At 41.2% G+C, this 26,646-nt stretch overlaps 1 protein-coding gene across 1 annotated transcript in view; it reads right to left on the minus strand.

Annotated features, from left to right (window-relative positions):
• RNF150 (ring finger protein 150) overlaps positions 1 to 26,646 on the minus strand; it is a 99,171-nt gene that overhangs the window by 39,531 nt on the left and 32,994 nt on the right. Inside the window, exon 2 of the mRNA XM_088526578.1 lies at positions 1,797 to 2,047. Coding sequence (XP_088382704.1) covers positions 1,797 to 2,047 — 251 coding nt within the window. The remainder of the gene's footprint in view (positions 1 to 1,796; positions 2,048 to 26,646) is intronic.

Raw genomic sequence — 26,646 nt, forward strand, 5'->3', positions numbered from 1 at the left:
AATTGTATATATTCCATAGCCAAGACTAAAAAAAATAAACATGAACACAGCTAGTCAAGCTTTGTCCACACATATCACTAACATTTCTCAAAAGTAAGAACTAATAAACAGATTAGAACAAATATTAGAACAAACCAAGGTGAAGCAAGTACATAAAGAAATTAGAGTTAGCTCCATAATGTTATCAAGGCAAAAAAATAACGATAAATAATTTATTTTGAGCTCTGTTCTCCTATGCTGCTTGAGAACAAAACTAACATTAAGAACAGGGTTATTCAAATCTCTGCTCAGGACAATTGCTTGTACGCACACAGGTGTCATACGAACCAGGGAAAGAAAATCTCCTTGAACAGATAAGCCTAGCACTTCTAAACTACAGCATATTACCTGAAGTGAGCTTCTTATTTTGTTGGGTTTCATGCTTGTGCATATATATTTACACTGCTAATCTGCTTGTATACTTACTGGATTGAAAGCATGTTTATGGTAGTCACCTACGTAAATTAGGCACACATGTGCTTCTGCAGACAGAACACCTAAAAATCACCACAGCAAAAGTGCTGCCAGTGATGTGCTAATTCCAGCTGGGGTAGTTACATTTTTACTATTCAAGATCTCATGCTGTATATTTAAAAGCAAAACATATATTTTTTCTATCTATAAATACATAGTAGCTGGTGTCTAACACAGACGGTGTCTGAATTTCAGTGACGCATAAGGGATCCCTATAAACTAAGTAGAGAGTGTGCAGTATTTTTCTCTACAAAAAGAAGAAAAAATAACACTCAGTTTTAACTTTTCAGGCAAGGCAACCCCTCCCCAGACAGTAATTTATTAAGGGCACAGAAACATCTCTGTGTGTTTTTTTTCCTTCTCAGTTGTCACACTCCAAGAGAGTTTTCTAGTGCACCATTAGAATGAAATGTAGAAGCCCCACCTTCCAAATACTGCTGATGCTAAGATAGTTGCATTCAGACAAGAGAAGATTAAATTTATTGTCATTACTGGTATTAATCACAGCTAAACTACCATAAAGATGCACAATGCATGTTTACAGATCCAGGAGACATCAGAATTATGATCCACTGCAAAACTTTCCAGCTCCACACAATGCAGTTGGGTGCTGTGCAGTGATACTGGTTTCCTGTCTCTTTCCTGTCTCTTTCAGAGGTTTTGGACAAAGTGTTGAAAAAGAAGCTTTAATAATACTGTCCAGCATTACAGTAGTTACGTATTCAGGGATCACTGTCAAATATACAGGGGCAACTATTCCCCTTTCAAACTCAAAACCCTTCAAGATAAGCTTTAAAATGAAAACATTTCCTACACTTTTCTTTCTCTTTTCACTTACATTGAATCCTTGCTTTGCACACATATGTTCACTTTCCTCACACCTCACTGTTTTGTAGTCATCATTTAGATCTTAAAGTCATTCATTTGTATACATTTCTGTATCAGTTCGCTATATGTACTATGGGAATCTTTTTGCTAAGAAACATCATCTTTCTGGTTATTTTTTGTGTGTTTTGCATAGGGAAATAAAGCCATACGCACTACATATTTACTCTTTTCTTTTTCTTTTCTTTTTTTTTTTCCCCCCCCAAATATCATCTACCTTGCCAAGAAGTCTTGCTTTTCTCAGATACTGGCATTTCTAGATCTCCAGTCTTTTCACTCTTATTTTCTTTCTCGACACACATACATATTTTCCCCAAACGTTACTTTAGAACTAATTTCGATCTGAGTCCTATGGAGATTATTTCAGACAGACAGACATCCACTGGAGCACTGCTCACCTGATTCCTGTCTCTGGCATTTGCATAGCGGAATCGCTGGATATAATAGAAAACCAGCCACGCCAGGGAGATGATCATCAGCACAATGAAGGAGATGGAGACGAACACCACGGAGGTCCGGCTCACGTACTTCTGCAGGTTGCGCGTCCCGATCGTTATGTACATCATCACAGTGATGTTCCTCTCCAGGAGGCTCACTATCTCTTTCCCTTTGGGTTCAGGGATCATTATTGCTACAACATCTTCTAGACCTGTGATACAGGAGGGAGAAAGAAAAATAAAGTAAAAATGGTGACTGCCACATAAGATAATGGCAAGAATACATGGTGTAGCAAAAAAGGCACTCCTTTTTTTCTGTTGATTTTCATCAAGAGGTAAGTCTGATGAATTTGTTGATGCTAGAACCATTTATACACTAATCTTATACACTTATGCCTTCTGTACACTAATACTGGTGAGATAAGTAAAACATGTTTCCTGGATTGACATAAACATAGTTTTCCTGTACTGTTGAGACGTATCTAGAAGTTATTGATGTAGTCCCTGCAGAAATGCAGAGATGCCACAGACAGCTGTGACAGACTGTGACACACTGTTTCTCCTCATAGGAGGAATTGGCTGCAAAGCTGGGACCTGAACTCTTCTCTCTCAAGGCTTGGAGTAGAACTGGGAATTGCACCATTCTTCCCGTCGTGAGACTTTGCATCATAACATTTCCCTGATTTTGAACAAGCCAATGAAGTGCTGAAAATCACTGATTTGACCAGGTCAAAAGAATTTTAGTTATCTGTAGCTTAACCTATTGATACTTTCCTATTAAGTATGAACCAATTTAATCTATTTCCCTTCTGCTTTAGTCCAATAAGAGCCCACCCTGAGCAGCCAAAATACATCTACCATTGCAACACTTCTGCAACCTGTTTATTCCACGCTAATTCAAACATTACCCTAACAGTCCAGGGAGAGTTTGCCAAGTCTCAAAGCAGCTGGGAAAGGCAATGATCACGCACCATACCAATAATATTCCTGCAGTCAATAAGACAAGTGGTGTGGAGCACTGCTTCTGTTTTCCAACTGTTCACATGCTTTACTTGATTCTTTTTCCAATTGTAAGAAAAATAAAAAACTTAGAATTCTCTCTAAGCAAGAAAACTTAATCAACCACTTCACCCACTGCCAAAAAGAACTCAAAGGGAAAAATCCCACAGCACAAAAATATTGAGATGAATTTCATCAACTCTGCTCAAAGAACTATCATTCTGACCCACTCGCGCTTGTCCAGTATGGATATCCAGGAGAATCTCTAATATTATCTGGAACATCAAAGTAATGATATAGCCTGAAACCTATACAAATGGGACAGAGATTTAAAAAAATACAGTGGAAAAATATATATGTTATTTGTTTAATTATGCTACTATTCAACTAAATATAGCTTAGTATATATTTTGAGCAACTCTGTATAATGGACACAGGCCAAATATGACATGTTGTAAACTGTGAATCATATTTATTTTTGTAATTAATATTTATATAATAATAAACTAAGGATTCTTAACACCTACTCCTTGGCACCTCACAAGAACGCCCAATCTTGTTTGTATTTCTCTACTAAAGGAATGAGAAAGAGGGAGAAAAGAACTTGCGATGTCCTGCTTAAGACTATCCTCATCCCTGTTTTTCCTCACCTGCACGTTGTGATTGAGCTCAGCACAACTATGTGTCTGCAGCTCTTGGGTGGCTGCCTAAGGGGCTCGAAGGGGACCGCAGCCAAACACGTGTCCCTTCTCTGTTCTGGCCTCTGCGGCTCTCGCTGGCAGCATGTTCTGCTGCAACCTTTGACCAGGAGCCTTTTAAGATACTTTGTAAATGACAAGATACTAAAATAAATACTTTGCTGTGTAAATATGCTAAACACAATTGTGTTTAGAAAGGCAAATGAAGACTGAGCAATTGCAAGTGGAAAACAGTGCCTTCTATTTACTTAAATACTTAATATATGCCAATTGCAAGCTAATTACCATTTTTAATGAAGCATTCTTGGAAAAAAGTTGGCAACAAATATTAATGAGAATTTTCTTTTTTAAGCTTCTTTCAGTTTACTATCATTTCTCCAACATGCTACAATGAATCTTACTTAAGCAATCACCAGGCTAAGGTTTTAACATCAAATATGCTAATATTAGCAAGGAAAAAGAAAAAGTGAAAAATTAATTTACTCCCCTTTCCTCTTTTATATAAAAAATGCCTATGTTTCCTCTGTTGCAGTATCTGGTAATACATGGAGAGTATCAAAACATAGGAAAGCTACACAAACCAAAAAAAAAAAAAAAAAGCAACTAGACCTAAACATTGAGAGTCCTATATCTAAGTATATATTTGTTTCAACAGGCCAAAAAATATCTGTTAATGTGTACAGATACCTCCCTTGTGAGTTAAGCGCATACGATGTCTCTCAGTACATACACCCACAATGGTAACTACACTTTGTGGTAGCCCATTACCTAACACATTCCTTTTCTTTTTCTGGCCAAGATTAACGTAGAGTATGACATGATTTTTTAAGTAGTTGTCAGGATGAATCAGAGATTCATAAATCAAAGGTATGCAAGCTGCAGTGAACAGATTTTCTTCTTCTTTGGCTTAGAAAACACTTAACACATCAACGATCTCTCCTTATGTACCAATAACAAAACAGCAAGGTAGAATTTGCAGGCATTTGGGATGACTTAAGCCATTTTAATTGCTGAAGCATTAAAATATTCCTGGCTGGAGCACAGCTCCGTGCTGCGCTGCCGATCTTTGGCAGGATGCACAGCAGTATTTTATGCCCTGGCATTGCATTGGTGCGCATGGCTGTGCCACGCTGGCTTGGCAGTAGCGATGCTGAAAAGCTGCCCAGTGGCTCAGGCTGTTTTCTGACTGCAGGGTCAAGCAGGCAACCCAGGGGCTAGTGTCAAAACAGCCCTACCAAGCTGTGGCTGCTTTGTTTACCTCGAAGGAGTTGCTCTGGAACAAATACACCTTAGTGCAGTGAATCACCCGGGCACGATACCTTCCACTGCGCATCGCACATCTCTTCCTCACTGTGAGCTGCACAAGGAGCCCCATTTTGTCCTGACTAAACACAGGAGGAAGTGTGGAGTCAGGAGAGATGCTCGGCCTGCAGGTCTCTCCAGCTCTCTTCTGCCACCTGTACATGGCGGTGGAAGACAGAGCTGAGAAGTAGCGAGGAAGTCGGAGAGAGTATTTTCAATAGCAAGATGCACTATTGAAGGTAAATGCTTGACCTCCCCCCTTTATGATCTCCAAATCTTCCTCCACTGTTCAGTTCTTGGCTGTGAAAATACACTTCAGCTTGGAAGCTTGGTATGGCGAGCAGTAAACTTTTTCCAGTTTAACGATTTTTATGCCTGGGATAAGGGATAAGAAGGACTTCAGTTCTATAACAGTGGCTTTTATTACTCAAGTGAATGAGCAGACGTTACCTTCTTTAGAAAAGAAAAAAAATGGGGGGAGGGGGGGCACTGAAAAACTGAAGCCAGAAGGAAAAAGGTATTTTTTCCACCCTGACCACAGGCTGAGCCTGCTCTGGGTGCTTCAAGGATAATACTGAAGATGGTCCCTTACTTTATGAATTAGCAGTCAGGCCCTGTCATAGCAGGCTGCTGCTTCAATGCTTTGTTGATTTTTGATTGAGGCTCTAAAAGGTGATGTGTTCCTAGCACATTTTAGAAGGCAAGATTTAATTCTTGCTGCTTGGCAACAGCTAGGATTCAGTACGAGAAATAATTAATTGAATTATCTGAGTAGAATTCCAATTTGGGAGATATACAGACTTCCTATCAAGTTATAAGGACGGATTTTTCTTATGTCGTAAATAAAAATCAGGCACTAGAGTATTTCCCTCCTGTATTTAAGCATGCCACGTGACAAGCTTCAGCAGCATTTTGAAGTTCAGAAGTTGCCCTGATGAAACCAGACAGCGTCCAGTCGAGTTTTTTCCTTTTTTTTTTTTTTTTTTGCTGGAAGCCAAGAACAGAAGCTTCACAGAACGGTGCCACAGAACCTCACCAATTAGCCCTTCACCTCTTGAAGGGTCAATTTCAATTTCAGGAAGCAGTCTTGGTAACTCCCGCCTCTTGGAGAAAAGAGCAGCCCGTGGAACGCAGGAGGCCGGAGAGCTGCGCGAGGCCAAGCCTGGCGCCCGCAGCCACCGCTGCTGCGCGCCTCTGCGCCCGGGGGTTACGGCACGGCCTCCAATGCGCGCAGCCTTCATGGCCAAACGGGAGCACAACGTGGACATTATGCTTTAAAGAACGGAATCTGCTTTCTTTCTCCAAGCAGTAACTCAGCAGAAAAATCTGCAGTGAAGAAGAAAGGACTCTGTGGTGATAGTGCTGTAGTTGCCCAAGGATATAGGTAGGAATGGCTTGCTGGACTGTGAAAAGATGCTACCTTTTCCTCTTTCTTCTCTTTGAAGATACTGCTCCTCTATAATTGCTGGGCTTCTTTACTATTTACTTCTTTACCACTTTACTACATAATTTACTATTAAGTTATGAGGGCAATAGTATAAAGTTTCATCAGGTTGCATTTCAATTGAATTTTAATACTATGCAAATTGTTTTGTTACATCATTTGCACGGTTGCAACAAGGGTAAAAGGTCTTTAAGACCAACCAAAAAGAGTTCAGTCCTAGTTGTTCTGTTAAACGAAATACTTGCAATTTCTGATACTATCAAAATCGGCTAGAACATCAGATGAAGACTGTTCTTTAAGTTTACCCTTTACAAATAAACATACGCTTAAGCTACAACTTTGTGAAATGAAAAAGTATTTTTGCCAAAGTATTATTTTGCAACAACTGATTTTTTGAGCTTTTCCCATTCCAGAGAAGCAGTTGCATAATATCATTTAAAGATATTTAAACGGCCTGGAGACTGCATCGGCCAGCTGTGAAGTTGTATGTAAGAAACCAAACGGGGCAAGATGACTGCTCCCTGCTGCAATCATTCTTTACAGGTTGTGTACTGCATTGATCTTGAATGATCTTAAATCTTAAATTAATCTGCAAATGAGACTATAGAGCAAACCGGCAAAGACGACAGCAATATATAACAAGTAACAGTAATACATAAGCAATACATCATATCATAGGCAAAATGACTATGAACTGTGATCTGCAGCCTCCTGCATAAGAAATGTCACAGTGCCAGAGGACAAGAAAGGACACCAATTTCTAATGAGGTTTCATAAGAGATATGAGCAGCCAGAGACCAGGTTCTTCACAGGATTTAACTTGGGTTCTCCACCAAAGGCTGATAAGGAAGAATGGTTGTTACAAAATATGTGGAAAACGCCTCACATGTAAAAATGAGAGGTTAAAAGATCTCATATTTGTGTTCTACAACATCAAAGAACTGCTGAATACAGAAGACACCTGGGAAACAGAAATTCCTAGAGGTTGAAGGAATTGTTCTGGAGGTACATGAATAAATAGTCACCCTGTTCTGACCTTCCTGCCCAAGCAGCTTCTGTCTGCCTTCATCAGAAACACAGTCCCTGGCTGGATGGACCTTTGCTCTCAACCTGCAGACTAGATTTTATTTTCCTAACTGGGAACTGAAAGTTGGATCTCCCTCGAGGCAGATGAGAGATTAAGTCCAGCCACAGACAGTGAAACTAGCAGGGAACAAGGCAGATGTCCAGGTAAGCCCAGAAGCCCCTCTGGGCTGCAGAGGATCAAGCACAGCTGTGTCTGCAGCCAGTGACAAACCCAAAAGGATTGGTGGCAGAAACAGCTCCTGCCTCTAACTTGTTGAGGGCCCAGGCAGGGCAGATGTGTGCTTCTGTGCACACCAAAGGGTTGAAGCTATCAGAATATATTTTTTGCAGGCGTTATTTTTTTCCTTTTTGACTCTAGAGCCCTTGCTTTGCAATGACGTAGCTGCTTCCATTTCTCTTCTCCCCCTACCTTCCTCCATTTCCATTTCATTTTCCTTCTCTCGGTTGAAAAGCAGAGAGAGGTTTCCCTTAACTCATCCTCTCCCTCCTCTTTCCCGTTGCTCCTCGGCACTGTTAGTGCTCTCCTTGGTCCCCTGCCCATCTTCCAAAATATTTAACTGTAAATCAGGTTCCCTTATATGGCAAATATAGCAACCACTGGAGAGCTAAGCAATACCTCTTCCTTCAAGCAATTCCTCTTCCCCACTTTTAAATGAAGGAAAAAAAAAAAAAAACTTCTATGCAAATGATTCATCTATTTTCAGACAATTTTATTTCCATGAATCATTTTTGGTCACAGAAGCATGACTTTCTAAATGGATAATTAAGTGACCTGTAAAGAGCTCAATGGATATTAATGACCGGCTACAGGCTTGCAAGTAACTGATAGGCAAGTTTTGTGTTTGGTCATTAAGTGCACAGCAATAACCTCCAGCAGAGCTGCAGCCAGTTAATTTCTTTCGGTGCTAAAGCCAGGCAGAGGCGAGACGCTTCTGGCTGTGATCTTTCCAGCGAAAAGCAGTCTCAGCCACTGTTTATTACTGCTTAGGGACAAAGAAATTTCTGTTCATGTTTTTGTAATCAATGTTGATCTTGCCAAGGCTGTAAGAGCTCAGAATATATTGACTTCCTCTAATTGTATGCAGAAACTGCAGCAAAGGGAAAAAAAAAAGAAATCCAAACGCTACAAATCTCACACACCCAAACTCAGCAGAACAGTTGCATTTTCCCTGGGCCTGGTTCCCATCCTGTCAATCTGCTGAACTAACCAGCTCTAATGAACCAAACTGTTGATATTTATTACTGCTCAGCCACAGAAAATGGGCACTTCTCTGAAAGGTTTCCTCAGACCCCAACCCAGGCCACAAATATCTACCCAGGCTTTGCTCCCATAGCCAGGAAAGTACTTCATTCTAACTGCAAACTATGTGTACAGAAGGCCTCTCTAGAAATCTCCCATAGTGTTTTCTTTAATGACATACTCCACTTGCTCTAAACTCCGGATTCTGGAATTTAATCTCTGTGTCACTGCAATGCTTTAGGATTTTTTCTTTTACAAGGCGGCTGGGAGGAAATCCTTCATGTGGGCCTTACAGTTAGAATATGCTCCAGCTCACAGGGAAATACGTTAAGGGGATCATTTATTAGTAAAATAGGACCTTTCCAGAGCTGCAGCAAAACATGCCCACCAGGCAAGCAAGAACTGCTTTGCTGTCTCCAGTGGAATTATGCCAAGGAACTACATCTTAAGTAGTACCCTATAAAGTCCCGCGCAATGCAAACAGAGCTAGGTATTGGGCCCGGTGCTCTTTGAGCAGGCCGAAGTGTATTTCCATTTAGAAATGGGGAAGCCAGGGCACACGTGTTGAATGACTTGGTCAAGGCAGACTGCAGATAAGAGCGCACCTCATTTCTAGCCATGTCCCCAGCAGCACATCCAACGAGGAAGGATGAAAGGCAGAATGGCTGGAGCTGCACATTTCCCTTGGACAGTGAGCAGTAAAGGCAGGGCAGGGTTCAGGACAGCCCTGCCTGAGGTGACATTTCCTCTGCTGGGCACGAGAGATATGGTGAGAGTGGGAGACACTTCCCGGAGAGGCTGCTGTCATCCTGCCCACCTGGGTACGCGGCACGCTGAGTTTGTCCCTGTGTCCTCCCTTTAACCCTCCTCCCCTCAGACTGCAGATGCGTCGCCAAAGGAGCCCGTGTCAGGGGAATCGGGACACTTGCACAGAATACAGGAGAGAAATGTGGTAGCAGGTCTCGCTTGAATGACTGGAATGATTGAGCCTTGGTCCTGCTATTTGCTTACATGGAACCATGCCCTGCTAATAGAGTCACATTTCTGCTTCCATTTTGCAACTTATTATAGACTTTATGAACAAAGAATATTGAGAAGATAGTCAAAAGCATGAAAAAAGCATGAGATGAGCCAAGGAAAACATGCAGCCATGATTATGCCGATCAATAACAGCTTTTCATCTACATTCAGAGCCATTGGTGATTTCTCGACGTAGTGACAAATCCTGCTCGTTTACTTTTAAAGTCAAAGAAGATAGTAGAAAATACATACTAGTGACGTATGCAAAATAAACAATATTTCACCCTGGAGAGTCAAACAGCATTAGGAACTTTCCAAGACATTAAAAAAAAAGAAAAAAAAAAAGAAAAAAAAAAGAGATGTATACAAAAATCTCATTTTAACTAAAATACCTGATTCTGAAAATGCTATTTCTAACACTTTTAAACACAGCAGAAAACACCCAGGATGCCTCATTCACAAGCATTGCATTCACAAGTGTTGCTGCAAACTCTTCATTAGAGGGAACACATGTGGTGCAGATGAGTTTTGTCAAGTCACCTGTTGTCGCCACACCTTGAGCTAGACCCATTCCCAGCACAGGGCAGAGCTGCTTCGAAGCTTTTCCAGCATTCAGGAGCTGCTGGAAGGCGCCCAAAGGTCCCTGCCAGGCACCAGCACTGCTCTGGCCCTGGTCTTCTCCTGTCCCTCCTATCAAGGGTGGGCAGGAGCCCTCCTGCCCCGCTCCTGCCCACCTCTCCCAGCATCTCCTGCCTTCAGCAGGTCACCACAGCAGTTTTACCTCAAGACCTGGCCTACTGCTTGGTGCCAACCTTAATGTGCCCTGCAAGAGGCAGTTTCACAGCACCAAACACAGGACTTGCTACTCTGGTTTCTGGAGATTTCTGCTTTTCTTATGCAGAGCAGGATTCCCCAGAGGTGTACAAACACCGACTGCTTTTATCGCTCTGTCTTTGGAGAATAAAAATAACTGATGAGAGCAGCAAATGAAAATTGAGCAAACAAGCCAGATCCCAGGCATGGCATCACTAAGGCTTTGGCCCCATAAATTTCTGAACATCCTCAGTGCCACTGGATTTTTATGGGAACTGAAGTTTTGTAGATCTCTACAATATGTGCCATAAGTCATCTCTTTTCCAAGCAGACTGAGCCTGGACTTACCCAGCCACTCCTCATATGGAAGCTGCTCCATACCTTTGAACATGCTTTTCCATATAGGGAATGGTCAGGCTTGATTAACAGTGGCATGTCTGCCATAACCTAGTTACGTTGCTGCCATCTTAAGGACAGACTTCCTAGGGAAGAAGTCTCCAATCATTATCCTTAGGGTAAATGCCAGGTATTTAATTAATTGGTGGTAACAAAATCATTAGGAAAAATAATAACAAAGCAATGCAACAATGGCAGCTCCTCCACTGCCCCCAGGACTGTCAAAGCCATAAACCAATTACAGGGGAACATTTATAGCCTCTGTTTATGGTCAGCAAAGGATGGACGGAGGACCCGAATTAAATAAACAGAAATCAAGCAAAAAAAAAGAGGGATATGGTTTACTTCATTTTACCTCAGACACAAACAGAAATATAAACTCTTGCTTTTTCTGGGGAGATCTTTGTTTCCTCGAGAGCCTTATAAAGAAAACTTTCCATCTTTAAGAAAGGCTACAATCACTTCACTTTTTAGATGATATTGTTAAAAACCACTGAAAATGGGATGTGACCCACATGCTGAACTGAAAAAGGTTTAAAACTAGTAAAAATATGACAAAGATCAGGTTGGAAATATATTCTTCAGCCTCAGAAAATATATTCTGCGTCTCCTTTCTTAAGGAATCAAGTTTTACTTCATTAGTCTTGCTAACATCATTAGTTTCCGATTCTCCAGCTGTCCATACAATCCCTTAGGGTAAACAACACTTAAAACGTCTAATGTAAAAAGAAAAATACAAGCAGAAAATAAATGTTATTTTTCCCCTATGCTATAAGCAAGCATAAGCTTAACTAAAATTTAATTTAGAGTTGATACATTTTAATTCACACTGCAAACCAGTGCCAACCAGGTTAACATTGTTTTTAAGAACATAACTCAAGGGAGCGTAAGGAGCAAAAGAGAAAACGTCCTATAGCAAAATAAAACTTCCAAGTCCTCTCCATACATCACTGAGAATGTCTGGCAAACAACAAATTCCATTTTTAACAATGGTGTCAGGGTTTTCTAAAGACAAAATTCAGTAACATCTTGGGTAACCTTGTAAGACACACAGGAAAAGAAACATACCTGAGGACAAGCCACCTAAAAATGCTGCTTTTCCCTTCAGACTTATATTTTTCCAATATGAAGTAGACCAGGTGCCAGAGGAAAGCAGCCACAGATCCCCTTATTTCCTAACACCGAGGCACACAGCTATAAGACAGACCCTGTTTCTAGAGGTTAGTAAGCCAAACTATGAGAAAAGAAGAGGAAAAAGCAGTGAGAAAGAGCCCAAAACCCAGAGGGCAGCTATTCTGGCAGCAGAGCCAAACAAACAAGCGCCACATCACAAGCGCCAAGGGTAACCTCGTGGCAGAGGAGCTAATAGGAGCCTGGGATTTATAAACAGGAAATGGGGAGCAGGAGCAAAGAGTAACTGAGAGGCACATAGGAATAAGGCAACTGTTCACAGCTGCAGAGGAAACATCTCCTGCAAGGAGCCCTGGAGAATGCCGACAGTTGAGCGTGTCGGACGGAGAGGTGACTTGATTACAGTACACGCATGCTCTTGCTGGGAAAAATAAAGTTGAGGGAAATTTAGTTTCCCAAGCATTTGCCTGCTTGGGAAAAGGCCTAATGTAAATCAATAGCAGAAGTCTTAAGGCAGACTTCTCAGAGCAGAAATAAAGCACATTTTTTTGAACTGTGATGAGATTAAACAGAGGAACAGATGACTGTGGCCAGTGGCAGCTCCTCCATCCCCTAACACCTAACTGTTCAGTATTTTGTTGCTTTTGTTGGAACACGTACTTGGAGCTGAATAACCCACTCTACAGGACTGCAGAAACAGATTGAAACGTGCCTATCTGTAGTACATAGGTCAGATTAGAAAATCTCAAAATCATTCTGCCATGTGTTAAACGCAAACCCCAGCTTTTCCAAAGCTTCGACACTTATGGGTGCTTAAGTTATGTGGTCTAATTTCAAAAGCATTCAGCCAAAACAAGAACAAAGTTTGACAAAATATGTTCTTCCCAGTGAGTGTGTGTATGTATATGTGTTGATTTAATACAGTCACTGATACCTGCCATGGCAACTGCAACTCCCCTTTGCATTTGGATTTCCTGAGATTTACTGAGTGTTGAGACGGGATTATTTGACAGGAACTAAAGCTCACCAGACGTTGTTGTCCAAATCCAGCAGCCTCACTATGATGCCTCCGTGTTTATTGCTGAGCTGCTCCTCTGACTCGGGGGGCAAACGTGATGTTCCAGCTCAGGGCAGAGAGCTGAAACCCTCGGTTAAAGTGTGAAACAAAACGAACAAAAACAAACTGAAAAGAGGAAAAACTCCACCAGTGAAACATAGGAAAAGTGTTTTTTTTTTCAGGCTTGAACTAAACGAGTGAACCGTGTGAACCCAGAAATAGTTGGCAGCGTTAGTCAAACCTCAAGCTCTGCAAGATACACCCCCTCTCAGCTAAAACTACACATGCAGCCTGAAACCGTTTTGAATGTGCAGGCCTTCTCAGGAAGAAAAATGAAAAACAACCTCAACAACATGTGAAAGCCTAAATGCCTCGGAGAAAAAATATTTACATTTCTATAGAGGCACAATGTTTCTCTCTTCCGATTTCACGTGTAGAAGTTCTTTGGCAAGCTTTCTAATGCAAGATACAGAAACAATTACACTCTGGGAGCTTAGGCTTATGAAATTTATGTGGAGCCTGGCCACAGCACTTCTTCAAAAAAAATCTTTGGTGTAATATAAATACATAAAAGTAATAAATGAAAGCACAAATGCCTTATACACCTTATTTTTCCACATTGCAATCACTGAGGAAAGGTATGTATTTCCATTTGCCTTTTCTATGCAAGGCCAGCTCTGCCCTCAGCCAAATGAAGGTCAAATCTCCCATTCACTTAAAACGATGCAGAACGGGGCATCTATTATGTAAGGCCAAACATCCAATTTATGCAGCTTAGATTTAAATCTATCTGCAGATGTCTAAGCAGGGTCCAGTTTTCCATTGAGGTACACCAAAGAGAAGAAAAGACATTTGCCACCACAGAAAAAGCTGTATATTTTCATTTACATGCTGCTCTTTAGATAATGAGTTTTAAAAGACTTGCATACAGGCCTTACTTTCTCAGCACAGGATGTGAGCAATTCCCACTGATTTGTACAGAAGTTACAGACATCCTGGAGAAAGGGAATAGGGCCCCAAACACCCTGCCAGGTGTAAGAGCAAAATATTTTCTTAAAATGCTACACTATGTCCCAGTACTTATGTGGTTGTGCTCGTCAGCAAAGGAGAACTGCAGGTTTCATGAAATGTCATACTAAATGCAGCATCCGAACGAATCACTGCCAGATATATACCCTGGCTAAAACAACTCTGCAATTTCATTTCAGGGATTTCAAAAAGTTACTTAAAGGAGTTATAATTATTGAAGAAGTTTCCAATTCCAGATAAAGAAATCCTCTTCATCTGCTCAGCGTATCCTTTTTCCACTGTCAAACATACGTGGGCATGATGTGAAAAAAGTATTACAGCTCTGATGCATCCTTCAGACATTACGTCTCTGTATTTCTTTAAAGATACCATTATTTTTATATCACCCTTATAAAGGACTATGATTCAAGGCTGAGCAATACCAAGGAATTAATCTATCTTGTGCTTATCGGCTTCTCAACCATTCAAGTATTCTCACTGGAAATACAGACTTAAGAAAACAAATAATTCAAGTTGAGAAATAGATCTGACTGCACTAGGATACATACACAACTGAACGTTTCTACTGGTATATACTACCTTAAGAGGAAGAAAATCTTGTGTTTCTTAAAAACGTTATCTATAGCATTTAGGGTGGTTAGAGTAACTTCCTTCAGTGAAAATATCAGCAAAGAATTTTGAGGCATTTTCTCTTTGCAAACACTTTTAGAACATCTCTCGTGAAGTTATCTTTACACAGAAGCTCTCAAGACTATTACTAAGCAAAGGAGCATGCAATGTCTTTCCCATTGAAGCTGTGTCTGTATCAGGAGCCAAAGCTCCTTGCTGCCTCTGTTCTTCAGTGCTCAAGTCTCTTCAGTGCCATGGGAGAGCAGCACTGCTACTTTACTATCTATCCTGCTAGTAGTCCTGATTTTGCTGAGGTTCAGCATGGTTTTCATGTTTCAGTCCCATAATTTTTGTAATTTTCTGGATGTTTGCAGTATTTAAGGCAGTCCCTGAAAATGCCACTTGCTCATGTTAAAGTTGAATCTGAATAATTTCACTCTCACTTCTCTCTTTGTTTCTGTTCACCAAGTCCTGAAGCAATTCAAGGGCAGCAATTCAGCAAATTTGGTACTATTTAAGACAAAAAATGAAGGAATTTCAGATATGAGAGAAATACCAGAGAGTCTGAAAGAATTTAGGCAAGAAGCTACAGTGAAGCTGCAGCTATGTGAAGCTAAATTGAAATAAAGATTCCCCCAGAAGGTGAGGCTGGCACTCTAAGAGGTTAGTTCATTAAAAGTCCATAAACAGAAACCTTCTACTCCTAAAATACACACCAAACATTTAGACCCAGACAGCCACTTCCAGGAACCAGAAGTACAAAAGGAAGGAGATGTGCACTCATCCAGACTTTTTCAGTTTTCAGTATTCTTCTGACACAGATTCAAGATAGCAACAAAATATATTGACAAAGGCTTCACATTTATTAGCAAATCCTTTTAGCCCTCTGTTTCTCCCTAGTCATGAACTACTCTTTTGCTATAGGAAGCACTGTCAGGTTACTGACAACAACATAAGATGGATTCCCATGCACAGGATGCTGCAGTCCCCGATAGTATTTGTCCCATCTGTGAACAAAAAGACAGCAAAACACACCTAACTTACTAAAAGAAATGCCTTTTAAAATCTTGGTGTATTGCAAAATGTGTTTATGCCTCTTCAGAATGAGTACCAGTAAGTAAGAACACTCATTTTAATAAAGATATGAATCAAATTTTTGTGCCCTATGAAAACAAAGGAGTTACAGTTGCTCCTGCCTTGAAGCAAAGAGATGTCCTAGATGACTTTTTGAGGTCTAGATGACTTTTTGAGGTCTTTTTCAATGCTATTTTTATATTATTCTCTCAGTTACTAGTTTCAGCACTTACAGACATCATGGCAGCTTCGTAGCTCCTAAAAATATTTAGTGGCAATGTAGTTTAAAAAAATAAAAAAAGGAAAAAACAAACTGAATTATGCATTTTTCCTTAGACATTTCTGTAGATCAGAAGTTGTTTGAGAGTTTCATCTCTGAAACCTGGGTATAGCAATTTAACCCTTACAGGAGAGAGAAGGAAAAAACAGATAGTTTAAACATAATACTCTGAATAGAGGATGCTTCAATTCAACTGAGTCAGCACTCAGGAGCTGAGACAGAAGGGTGCTTGGGTGTGCTCCCATCAAAATCAATGAGCAGTCTGATCTAAAATCACAAGATGGAATTAAAATCACCTCAGATCGATTGCTAACAAGTTAGCTATCTCAAGGCTCGTGCTACAGTCAAAAAAGGTTAGTCACCCTCTGCTGGTACCTTGCTATCTTAGTTAACAATAAATGGGGACCATCACACTCATTTGGACAAGCAACCTCACTCTTAGACTACTTTGACTTAAAACTAACTAGCAAACAAACAAAAGATGAATCCCCTGCAATGCAATCCATGCAGTTTCAACCAATAAAATCGGTGAGACACTGGGGAACTCATTCCACCGCACACCAAAGGCTGCTCCTAACCACAAGGCTGTCCATCTAAGTATTACTTACTCGAAAAGTGGTTACCAAAAGCCTTTTGGGAAGAATGACCACACTAGGCAACGACCTATTTCTTTTCATGGGGCGAGAGAAAGGAGCAGAGTGGACTTTTTTATTATCCTTAAGCAAAGGTCAGACGCGTTGCTGAAAAGACAGACTTTGTCAAGGATCCAAAGGCAGGTCACCCAGCAATTATCTTGCTCAGCCACGCTGACCCAGACATTTGAAATCCATGCCAGTCTATTATTTTTTCATTCCTAGCATGTGTGGAGGTTCACAGCTCTCCGGAAACAGGGACAAAACTGCACACAAAAATTTAAGGTACTCTTTAGTTCACACTCTGCCGAATTTCTTCAGCCATCCTCTCTCATAGAATGGTGGGCAGCTTCTAAGGCAGACGTGACGGCAGCTCTGCCAGGGAGCCCAGGGAAAGCAGCTTTCATGAGCCCTGTGGAAGGGCACAGCATGGCCGGGCCGGGGCCCAGCGAGCCGCGTGCCGCCTGGAAGCTCGAGGCCACGCAAGGGAGCAACAGCCACCACAGAGCTTGCCGGGCTCCTACCAAAACACTGAAGCACACCAAGGCCCTCGGAGAAAGCAAGCGGTTCAGCTGCCACGCTGAAGATGGGTCTCTTGTGGGTTTTTCAGCTCGGATTCAGTTGTGGAGTGAAAAAAAAAAAAAAAAAAGACATCTGGGCCAAATGATGCAAAGTAATTTCCGTGGATCAATGACGTTACTTCAGATTAGCATCTCTTTAACTTGGAACAAAGTCTGGTTCACTGGAGCTTTGATTACAACAACCTAAAGCTTTCAGAACTCTCAATTTCTTCAACATCTTGGGAAGAAACTACCACAGCTGCAACTGAACTTCTTGTATTGCTTTTAAGTGGGAGCTTACAATGCTGGCTGAAACTAAGCCACATGTTGCCAGGCCATAGGTAATAGTTTCTGTAGTTATTAATACATAATACTCATCTGGAACAAAATAAGTTAAAACATTCAGTTTTGAAACTCTCATACCACTGCTAATGACTCAGAAAGTGAATCCCAAGAGGTTTCAAAGGTCTGATAAAGTTTTCTTGCGTTTAGGAATAGAGGACTATTATACTATGATAATGTGGTTGGCCACTGATGTATTACCAATTCGCTACCTTGTTTCTCATTCAAATACACTTCAGTATTAAATACAGGCAGTATTCCTTACTTGGCTACAAATATCCATATGTATTAATGACACATCTAGATCACAGGAAATGCTGCCCTTTCCCTTGTCCCTTGTTTATTAAACTGCATAGCAGTTCACGTATGTAATATGAAGTCTTTCTGGGGAATTTGGCCTTGAATTATACAAGACTCTTAGCATATCCTCATTTTAAAAACGAAACAGTTGGAAAACAAATTGTAGCTGTAGAAACTCGCCACTTTAATTAATTACTTAAGTAAATAAGAAGTATATACATACTACACAACCCGCAGATGGTTCATCTTCAATTTTTTTTTTCTTTTTTTCTTTTTTTTTAATGGAACTGGGCCAAGGTAGACTGATGCCAGGCTTCAAAGCAAAAAAAAAGTTGCTGTCTGAAACCTGTGGGCCCCAGCAGCATCTTTTGCTTGGCTGAGATTTCAGAAGAGGGCGAGGGCTGGGGCTGCACGAGGTTTCCCTCCATGCTGCACCCTTCCCAATGACACATGCTGACCTGGACAGAGACTTAATGAACGTGGCAGCCCAAGGAGTCACTGTGCCAAAGAGACTCCTGCCTGATTACACCAGCTCCCAGATTATTCACAGCCCTGGAAAATCCCTGCAGCCATCACATCGGTATGTGCACAATATGCCCCCTCCTTCACCACCAGCATCACAGCCTCTTCCAACATTTTGTAGCACTGAACGCATTTAAAAGGCCACATGTCACCTGCCAACCTGTTACCTTCCAGATCTTCTAAACAGCATGATGGGAGGTATCATGCAACCTGCACACTCTCCCTGGGCAAAAAGATACAGATAGTGGCAACACAGTCATATAATAAGACAGTACACTTGCATATAGCAGCCCTGACAAGTTTAGCAGGTCCAGTTATGCAAACACAACATACTTGAATAAGATACATACACACGACCCTGCGGCTCCATACTGAGGTTTCCTGCTATCCCAGCAAGATTGTCCGGTCCCTGGCTTGTCCCCTAAGCCTGGGGGAGGGGGGGCGGGTTAGACATTAGTTCAATCCTGTCTGTACCAGCTGAAATCTTGTCTTTGTAATGTCAAAACATGAACTTACCCCATTTAACACACAAATTATGTGAAATACAATTCTAGAAAATGCAGAATATATGTGGTTTTAGTGTTTATTACCGAGCTCTGATTATTGCTTCTTCATAACACCAAATGCAACCTGTGAAACCTACACATTTTCTTAATTTCATTAGACTTTTATCTCCTGGCAGCTGCTACATGTGAGCTAACACATTTTTTTTTTACTCTTGTGAAGAGGCTTTGTGCAAACTGGAGCTGCATGCAGTCTGGATTCACTCTGTATGAATTACACTGCAGTAATCTGTACAGATAAAGCACTCTGGTCCACATCAGGGTGCCCTTGTGAAGTGCTCCTCAGCTGCGACAGTAATGTGGATAAGAAATAGCAAAGCCTCTGAGCAGCATGCACAAGGCACATTGACACACTCTAATTAGACTTAGGTCTTCCCTGCTTCCCTTTATGTCATGAAAAGAAATATGACTGCAAGACACATTGCTATTCAGACATCATACAAAGTATTAAGCACTACATAAACTGTTATTCAGGAGTCATATAAAGATCTAGAAACTGAAGGACTGAAGCAAGGAAAGACACTACCATAAACGCTGTCAAAACAACAAAATAACATATTCCCACCTCCCCCTAGTTCAAGGGGAAATAAGATGTATTGGGCTTGCTACATTGTTTGCCTATGCATCATTACATACACTGAGAAATAGTAATTATTTGTCTAAAACTGCAGCAGGTTAAAAGTAATTTAGATCAGTCCAGCTTATTTCAGAACTGTTCTGCATATGCTGAATAGGAAAAAGGGAGTGGGAGGGTGTAAATGGATTTGTGAATTAAACCACCAACATTTTGTTTAGTATTTTAAAAAAACGATGCATAAAGGTGGTCACAACCATATAAGCTGGCTAGGTAGGCTGATGGTGAAAAACTATGGCTCTGTTTTTTTCCAAGAGGAAAGCTGAGGAGAAAAGCTAGTGTGATGGATGCGTTGGCTGTTAATGTCAAGTTCCATAGGCAACAGCCTGAAATTTAATCCCACAAATCACTAAAAGGAAAATGTTTGGTTGAAACAGCTTGCTTTCAAAAGCGCTTTCTTTCTTTTTTTTTATTCCTCTCCCTCTAGAATCTGTTCCTGAATGAGCTGCAGTCACTCAGCCCCCTCCCTGAGCACATCAACAAAACAGATTAACTGTTAGGTAATCTGATTTAGGGGGAGGGAAAAAGCAAAAATAAAAAGCTACCCACCAGCCGTGCCACACACTGCTAGAAGAGCGTGGCACAAAGAGTCACGAATATCAGGCCGTGCAGTCTGCCTCCCCTATTGCCTTTGCACCAAGTTTGGAAGCATGGCTCCTGCAGTCAAAAAAGGCAAAAGGATTTCATGTGGTAACAGGCAGCCCCTTGCTTGAAATGCCCACACAGCACCTGAATGCTGCGATCTGATCTAAGCGACTATTCCAGATCTCTAAGCACTGCATGTTACAAAAACAGCCCTACATTTTTCAAATTTGCCTTCACTTTTAAGCATACAAAATAACCGCGTGTGTGCTTTGTACGTTCTGAAGCAGTGATTCACACCTCAGTATCTCTTCTTTTTTATTTTGCTATTGGCAGCTTCATGTTAGTTCGACTTACTCTTTTCTAAGCTCGCAGTGATCCTTTTTACAATTGCTTTTATTTCTTGGTGTCAAGTTAATGTAAACGGCTGTCGCTGAATTACAGATCTGATTTTCTCTACCCAAAGAAGTGATTTAAATCATAAAGCATGTTCCAGGAAAGATCCAGGCAATGGAAGACAGCAGCTGCTGCTTTTCCACAAGAGCTGGACAGCAGCAGCAGACTGGAAACAGCACAGCTTAACACTGGCTTTGCAAAACCAGGGCTCGAGTTCGCTTTTTCTTCCTCCTTAATTTATCCCCTCACAAATCTGCACAGGTGTGAAGAATCTTAACTTGTTTTGTCTGGGATTCAGAAAGAAATCATTATTTTGCATGACTAAGTATTTTGTAAGCATTAGAAAGCCGCGTAAGGCAAGGCTGGCTAATCAGCTGTGTTCCTAAGCACGCAAGGGAAAAGGGGACGTACACGGAGGTACTCGTGAGTTCCCGCTTAAAAACGTCACACCCCAGGCTAATCCATACCACACTTTCAGCCAGAGGAAGATTTTTATGGATTTGTGCAGCCATTACAGAACTATTTAAGTGAAAGTTTCACCCTATTAATTTTTATTTTAACCACTCGTTTATCATTACCTTACAGTGGGTATAAGGACAACTACTTTTAGCTCACCAAATGTTCCAGGAGCTGAAAGTTTCCTTAGGAGCAAGCAATTTGTTTCTTGGCTTTCTTTGTTCTGTTGCTTTGTTTCCCTTTTGACTGTCTAGCCTCGCTGCAGAATAATATTAAACCCAAACGTTTTTGCAAAACTGCCTTCTTCCTACTTTGCAGTTGAGGAAAGCTGTTAGTAAGAGCTTCTGCTTGCTTCAGCTCTGTCCTGGGGACTGGAGCAACGATGCTTTCACAACTGTGCGCTGTGTAACTGTGCTCTGAACTGCTCCGGGGGGCCGTGCAGGTGAGGGGATTCCACCCCCCGAGCCTGGTCTGTCACGCTCAGGGTGAAGGCTCAGTGCGGCGCAGGGCGCCTGGCGCCCGTGCAGGACAGCAGTGAGAGATCTGCACTGCGCGGGCTCCGCAGCAGCCTCTGAGGTCCCTTCCCTGCAAGGGTTGTTGCCAGGCAGGGCTGCGAGCACCTCTCCCCATCCTCACTTCCCTGCAGTGGCAGCGAATCCATCTCAAACGAGCGAAGCAGGAATTTGGACCCTGAATCACCAGTGCGAGCTCCTTTTCCTTTAAGCTGCAGCCTATGTTGGAGGAGTTGCAAGGCATCTCTGAACAGCATCACAGACATCTTAAAAACTGGCAACAGTTGACTAAGTTGTCTAGCATGGAACAATAAATATCAGAGGAATTTTTAAGAGCCGCCTCGTTCCAAGAACGAGCAAGTGATTTACTGCCTAACTAGGGGCACTAGGTTATGGCTGCACACCTGCACTGATATCCTATTGCGCGCACAGCATATGCACAGGTGTAAAATGGGATGAAAAGGGAGCTGCAGGGAAAAAGAGCAACAAGCTAAGCACAAAACACGTGTCCCTTGGAAAGAGCATCACCTGTGCAACAAGGAAGCAGGAGCAGGTCACACTAGCAGGTGCCCATGGCCTTTGTGCAAGAATTGGTGCTTGCGATTAGTCAAAGTCCTTGACCATTCAGCCCAGAAATCCCCTGTTACGCACAGTGTTCAGTCATCTAGCCAGATGTTTCTTTTACAGCCTTTAAGAGGAACTGCTGTATGTCTGCATCAAAATATTTGCCTGGCTTAGTCATTCAACAATGGAACTTTATTTAGCCAACAGCTTGTTAATAAAAAGGCAAACAAACATACAGCTTCCTAAGGATGTGCTGGGGTTTTGCCACACAAAAATTACAGGCAGCATTCAGTGAAACCCTACTGTTTCAGAGACTTATTTTTGTAGACGAGCCATGGTTTTATACTGCCGTAAAAGCAGCCCTGAAGTCACAGCAACATTCTCTGCAGCTCTAGCCAAAGTTACAGAAATTGTTTTTTGTCTGATGTCTTTAGTGATTTAGAAAGGTACCCTTGCAGTTTTGCCAGCCAAATAAAATCATGCCAGGCTCTTTAAAAATTAACACACACCCTTTCCTTCAATTAACACGCCGTCTGTATTTCTTCTAGCAATGCCAATAGTCATTTCAAGCAAACAAGCAAAAGCTTCAGAAAGTGGAAGCAGAAGTTGCACAAAATGGAAAAAAATCTCTGACAATGCTTCAGCGGGTTCCAAGCCGGAGAGACGTTCGTTTCCAATGCCAAAAGGAAAAACAAAACAGATTCCTTTCTTCTTGGAACGAAAGCACATTGACTTCAATGGAAACAAGAGTTAAGTTCCATGTGTGCAAACTCTCTTCCATTGCAGTTTAACCAGCAGGAGCCTGGCTGATTCGTATATAAATACAGAGCTCCGAGCTTTACGCCTCTCATACATTCTGTATTGTTAATATGTGGAACCCACTCTGAACCCAACCCCTGCAGCAGACACAGTTACCACCAAACATCAAGTCTGTATCTAAGTAGGAAGGAAAGATGATATCCCACAGGGCAAAATTCATACACACGCAAAAAAAAAAAAAATCCAATCAGTGTTTAAAAGCAAGTCCAAAATAGTTCTTTTTTTACAGACAACTGTCTCGCATAGTCAAGATTTGTGTCTTTGTATTGCTTTCTGTGGACCACCCAAATCCCTGCACTAGCATTCTGCTCCAATCTCTTCTCAGTAATGAAGGATTTTTAAGCTAGTTTCAGTCTAAAATGGGAGAAATCCCGGATGACCCCTCCTGCACATATGCCATGCCACATATCATGCCTAGCCCTCTGCTTACGCATGTTTTAGGATACACGTGCAAATTGCCACTGCCAAAACCCCACAGGTTGCTACCTGCCTCCCTCACTTTTTGATCCGTGCAGCTTTCAAGGTTTGCTGTGGCTGTTCTACTTCAAATTGTTTGCATGCAAATGCGAACACCTCAGATCTGCTCAAGGCACTGCACTTTGCTGCCTATGAGGTGATTAATCAGCGAAAACACCCACAGCACAAAACCAGGAACAGCACAGGCAGAGAAACTGCCAAACTCTCTTCTTCTAAGAGATTTATTGCATAGGATTCTTCATTTCTCATATAAATTTGCCCTTGCTTTTACACACAAAAATGTACACATTTCAATGCCAAGGCTCCTTCTTTGTGGTCAAAGGACTGAAGGAGAGATGCAAAACCAAATACCAAAGGAGCACGTCCCTTCAATGAGGTGTCGGGGAAAGGCTTTACAAGTGCCTGCTCAGGGCACTGGTTCAACAAAGAGCATTTGGGAGCAGCCTGCTTAGCTTCTGAACTTAATTTTTTATTTCCTCCTCCTGTCTAAACAGGCTTGCGAGACAAAACAGGTAATTGGACTGGAAGTGGCTAGAGTGAGGAAAAATTTGGACCATAATGTCCTGTATTTTTCTCTTGTGCAGGTCCTTTACATAACACATTTCACAAAAACAATGTTTGTGTGAGAAACAGGAGAAAAATATTGTTTTTTTACTGTGCATTCAGAATACCCCCACAGAGCTTGGTGGTACTAAAGACATTTTTGTTCAAGTCAGAAAATGGTTGAGCGATAGAAACTCTAAGACAGGAAGGGCAGATTTTATGAAAAACTTAGGGGACATATACCCAGTAATATTTTTCATTACATCCACTGAAAACATGAAGTGGTCTTCTGTGTTGTATTTTAGGAATCTAGCAGGTACTAAGTCCCCTAGAGCTCTAGCAGGCAAAGCGCATGTGCTGCAGAGGAATTCCTCCAGCTTCTGCCAAGCTACATTCGACAGATGACCTTGGTACCACACCAATTTGGCCACTGTCAACAGACCCCTTCTCCTCCATAACTCGGCATGTACCTGGTACTCTTTTCAATTACTACTGTGAATTAAAGTAGACAGTTTAATTATCCTGTCTCATAACAGAGAAGTTTTTAGGCAAAAGCTTTTGACATGGAATGAAAGAATAACAAATGAACCAGCTTCCATTTAAACCATAACATTGCAGCCAAACAGCATAAGGTTGTCATTCAAATTTGGGGTTTAATCCTGCCACCTCTGTGAAGCATCTGACAGAGTGAATAACTATGGAGCACGAAGCAGGTGGTAAAATATGTCACTTTATGACTAACAAGAACTTATTTTAACCTTGTGCTTTCCGTCTGCCACACTATTGTGAACTGAACAGGTGAAGAGTTTCGCACACGCTTGTTTTCTTAGCTTTACTACAGAAACAAGAGAAGTAAGCCTTGCAAAAAACCATAGAACAGTGAACAAAGATTCTCCACCTACTCTCACCTCACCTTCTGTTTCTTATCAAGATGGACTTAATAGGCCTTAACATATTAGTCCTTAATAGGACTTAATATATTTATTTCCCTTGGATCTTTATGCCCAATGCTGCATTTCTATATAAGCACCTTTGTTACATCCCATGTCAAAATCTGATTAGACCTTTTATCATCCCCATAGTTTTTTGCTCAGAACAGTACTTTTCACTCTTAATTAAAAAGTGTCCAGAATCAGAAGCGTGAACAACCATCACATATTGTTCTGTTATCAGGCTCTATTGATCTGTGATAAAAAACATCTGTACAGATATCAACCAAAAAAACAGTTTCCTGCACACTGAATCATCCCTGCCGATACAGAATAATAAGAAAAGTTAAATGTTATTTCTCTTCAAAAATATTTATTAAAAAAACACTGTTGAAGAATGAACAATTAAACTTCCTATGAACATTTCTATGGCATATTTCACTTTTCCTATCCACAGCAATCCACACCTATATACTGCTGTCTATCAAAAAAAATTCTGAATGAAATTTTTTGCCACATTCTAGGTTAACAAAACTTTTCTCCATCTTTTCTAAATCAAAAGCCTTCAACTTAAAATATAACAGAACCTGAATCTGTTATCTAAATGACTCTGAAAATACTGAACCAACAAAGTTCACGAGGTGACTGATGAGAAAAAGCATTTAGTAAAACTGTACTAAGTAGAAAAATAGCTGTTATTTAAAATTGACTCCCCTACCGATCTCTACTGTAGAGCACCTTTTTCAGCAGTGAGATAACCAAAGCAATGTAACCTGCAAAAGGATTCAACAATAATAAGGCTCCCACTCAGATACTAGAAATTCTCTTCACTATCACCTTGAATTTTATTTCCTATTTTTCCTGCTTTAACAAGGCATTAAAAATATGAGGCCTCATATATGATACAGCCATACACCGAGCCATAAAGACATTGACTAACAGACTTGTCCACAGATAAGAAATCCACTTTTTAGAAACTTTTCAGAGAAAGTTTTCAGAGCAAATACAGCAGCTCTTCTTTCAAAGAACCCACTTCTGCTCCATAGCACAGTGGATCTGTAATAAGATTTTGTGGGAAAAATGACTATTTCACACCTAATTTGAAAGTTTCATTTCCTCAGTACAAGAAAAGGTATAAAAAAGTAAAGCTCCAAAGAAACATATGAAATAGAGGGAAAATACAAGGCTGACCACACAGTACAGTTACGGTCTTATATTTGTTAGGATTCTTTAAGAATATAGCTAAACTTAGGAGCTTATATTTTAGAAAAGTAATGAAAAACATGTATGTATCCAAAAGTTTCATTTTCTGGGCTTGATTAACTTCTTACAAGCATAACTGGAAAACCTGTCTGTTACAGGAGGCCTGACTAAGGCTAGAAACTCAATGGGAATACGTGGCAGCTTGGTAGCTTTGTTTTCTCCTTCCTCACTTTTCTGTGCCCCCATCTCCCGCACATGCCAACATCACTACGAAGCAGACTGCAAGACAGGCCGCACTGCAAGTCTTCACTGAATTAAGACCTCCTCTGCTTATCTTCCTTTCTCAACAGCGCTGCATCCTCACCTCTTGCTCCCCAGGGCCCTACGCTCTTTTCTCCTCAAGTTCTTGGTATTGCCTGTGGGATGGACAATGAAGGACTCCTGAGGCTGTGGGATGCTCCAGTCGTGGGACACTTCAGCAACCTCTTACAATGATGAGTGATGGGCTTGCCCAAAGGCAGTGATGGGGTTGAGGGGAAACCATCCATATTTCCCTGACAAAACTTTGTCAGGTAAAAGATGCCAGGCAGGTAGATGGA

This window comes from Tinamus guttatus, unplaced genomic scaffold (assembly GCF_059628265.1).
Source record: "Tinamus guttatus ecotype Peru unplaced genomic scaffold, ASM5962826v1 Tinamus_guttatus_pri_ptg000247l, whole genome shotgun sequence".
Lineage (NCBI taxonomy): Eukaryota > Metazoa > Chordata > Aves > Tinamiformes > Tinamidae > Tinamus > Tinamus guttatus.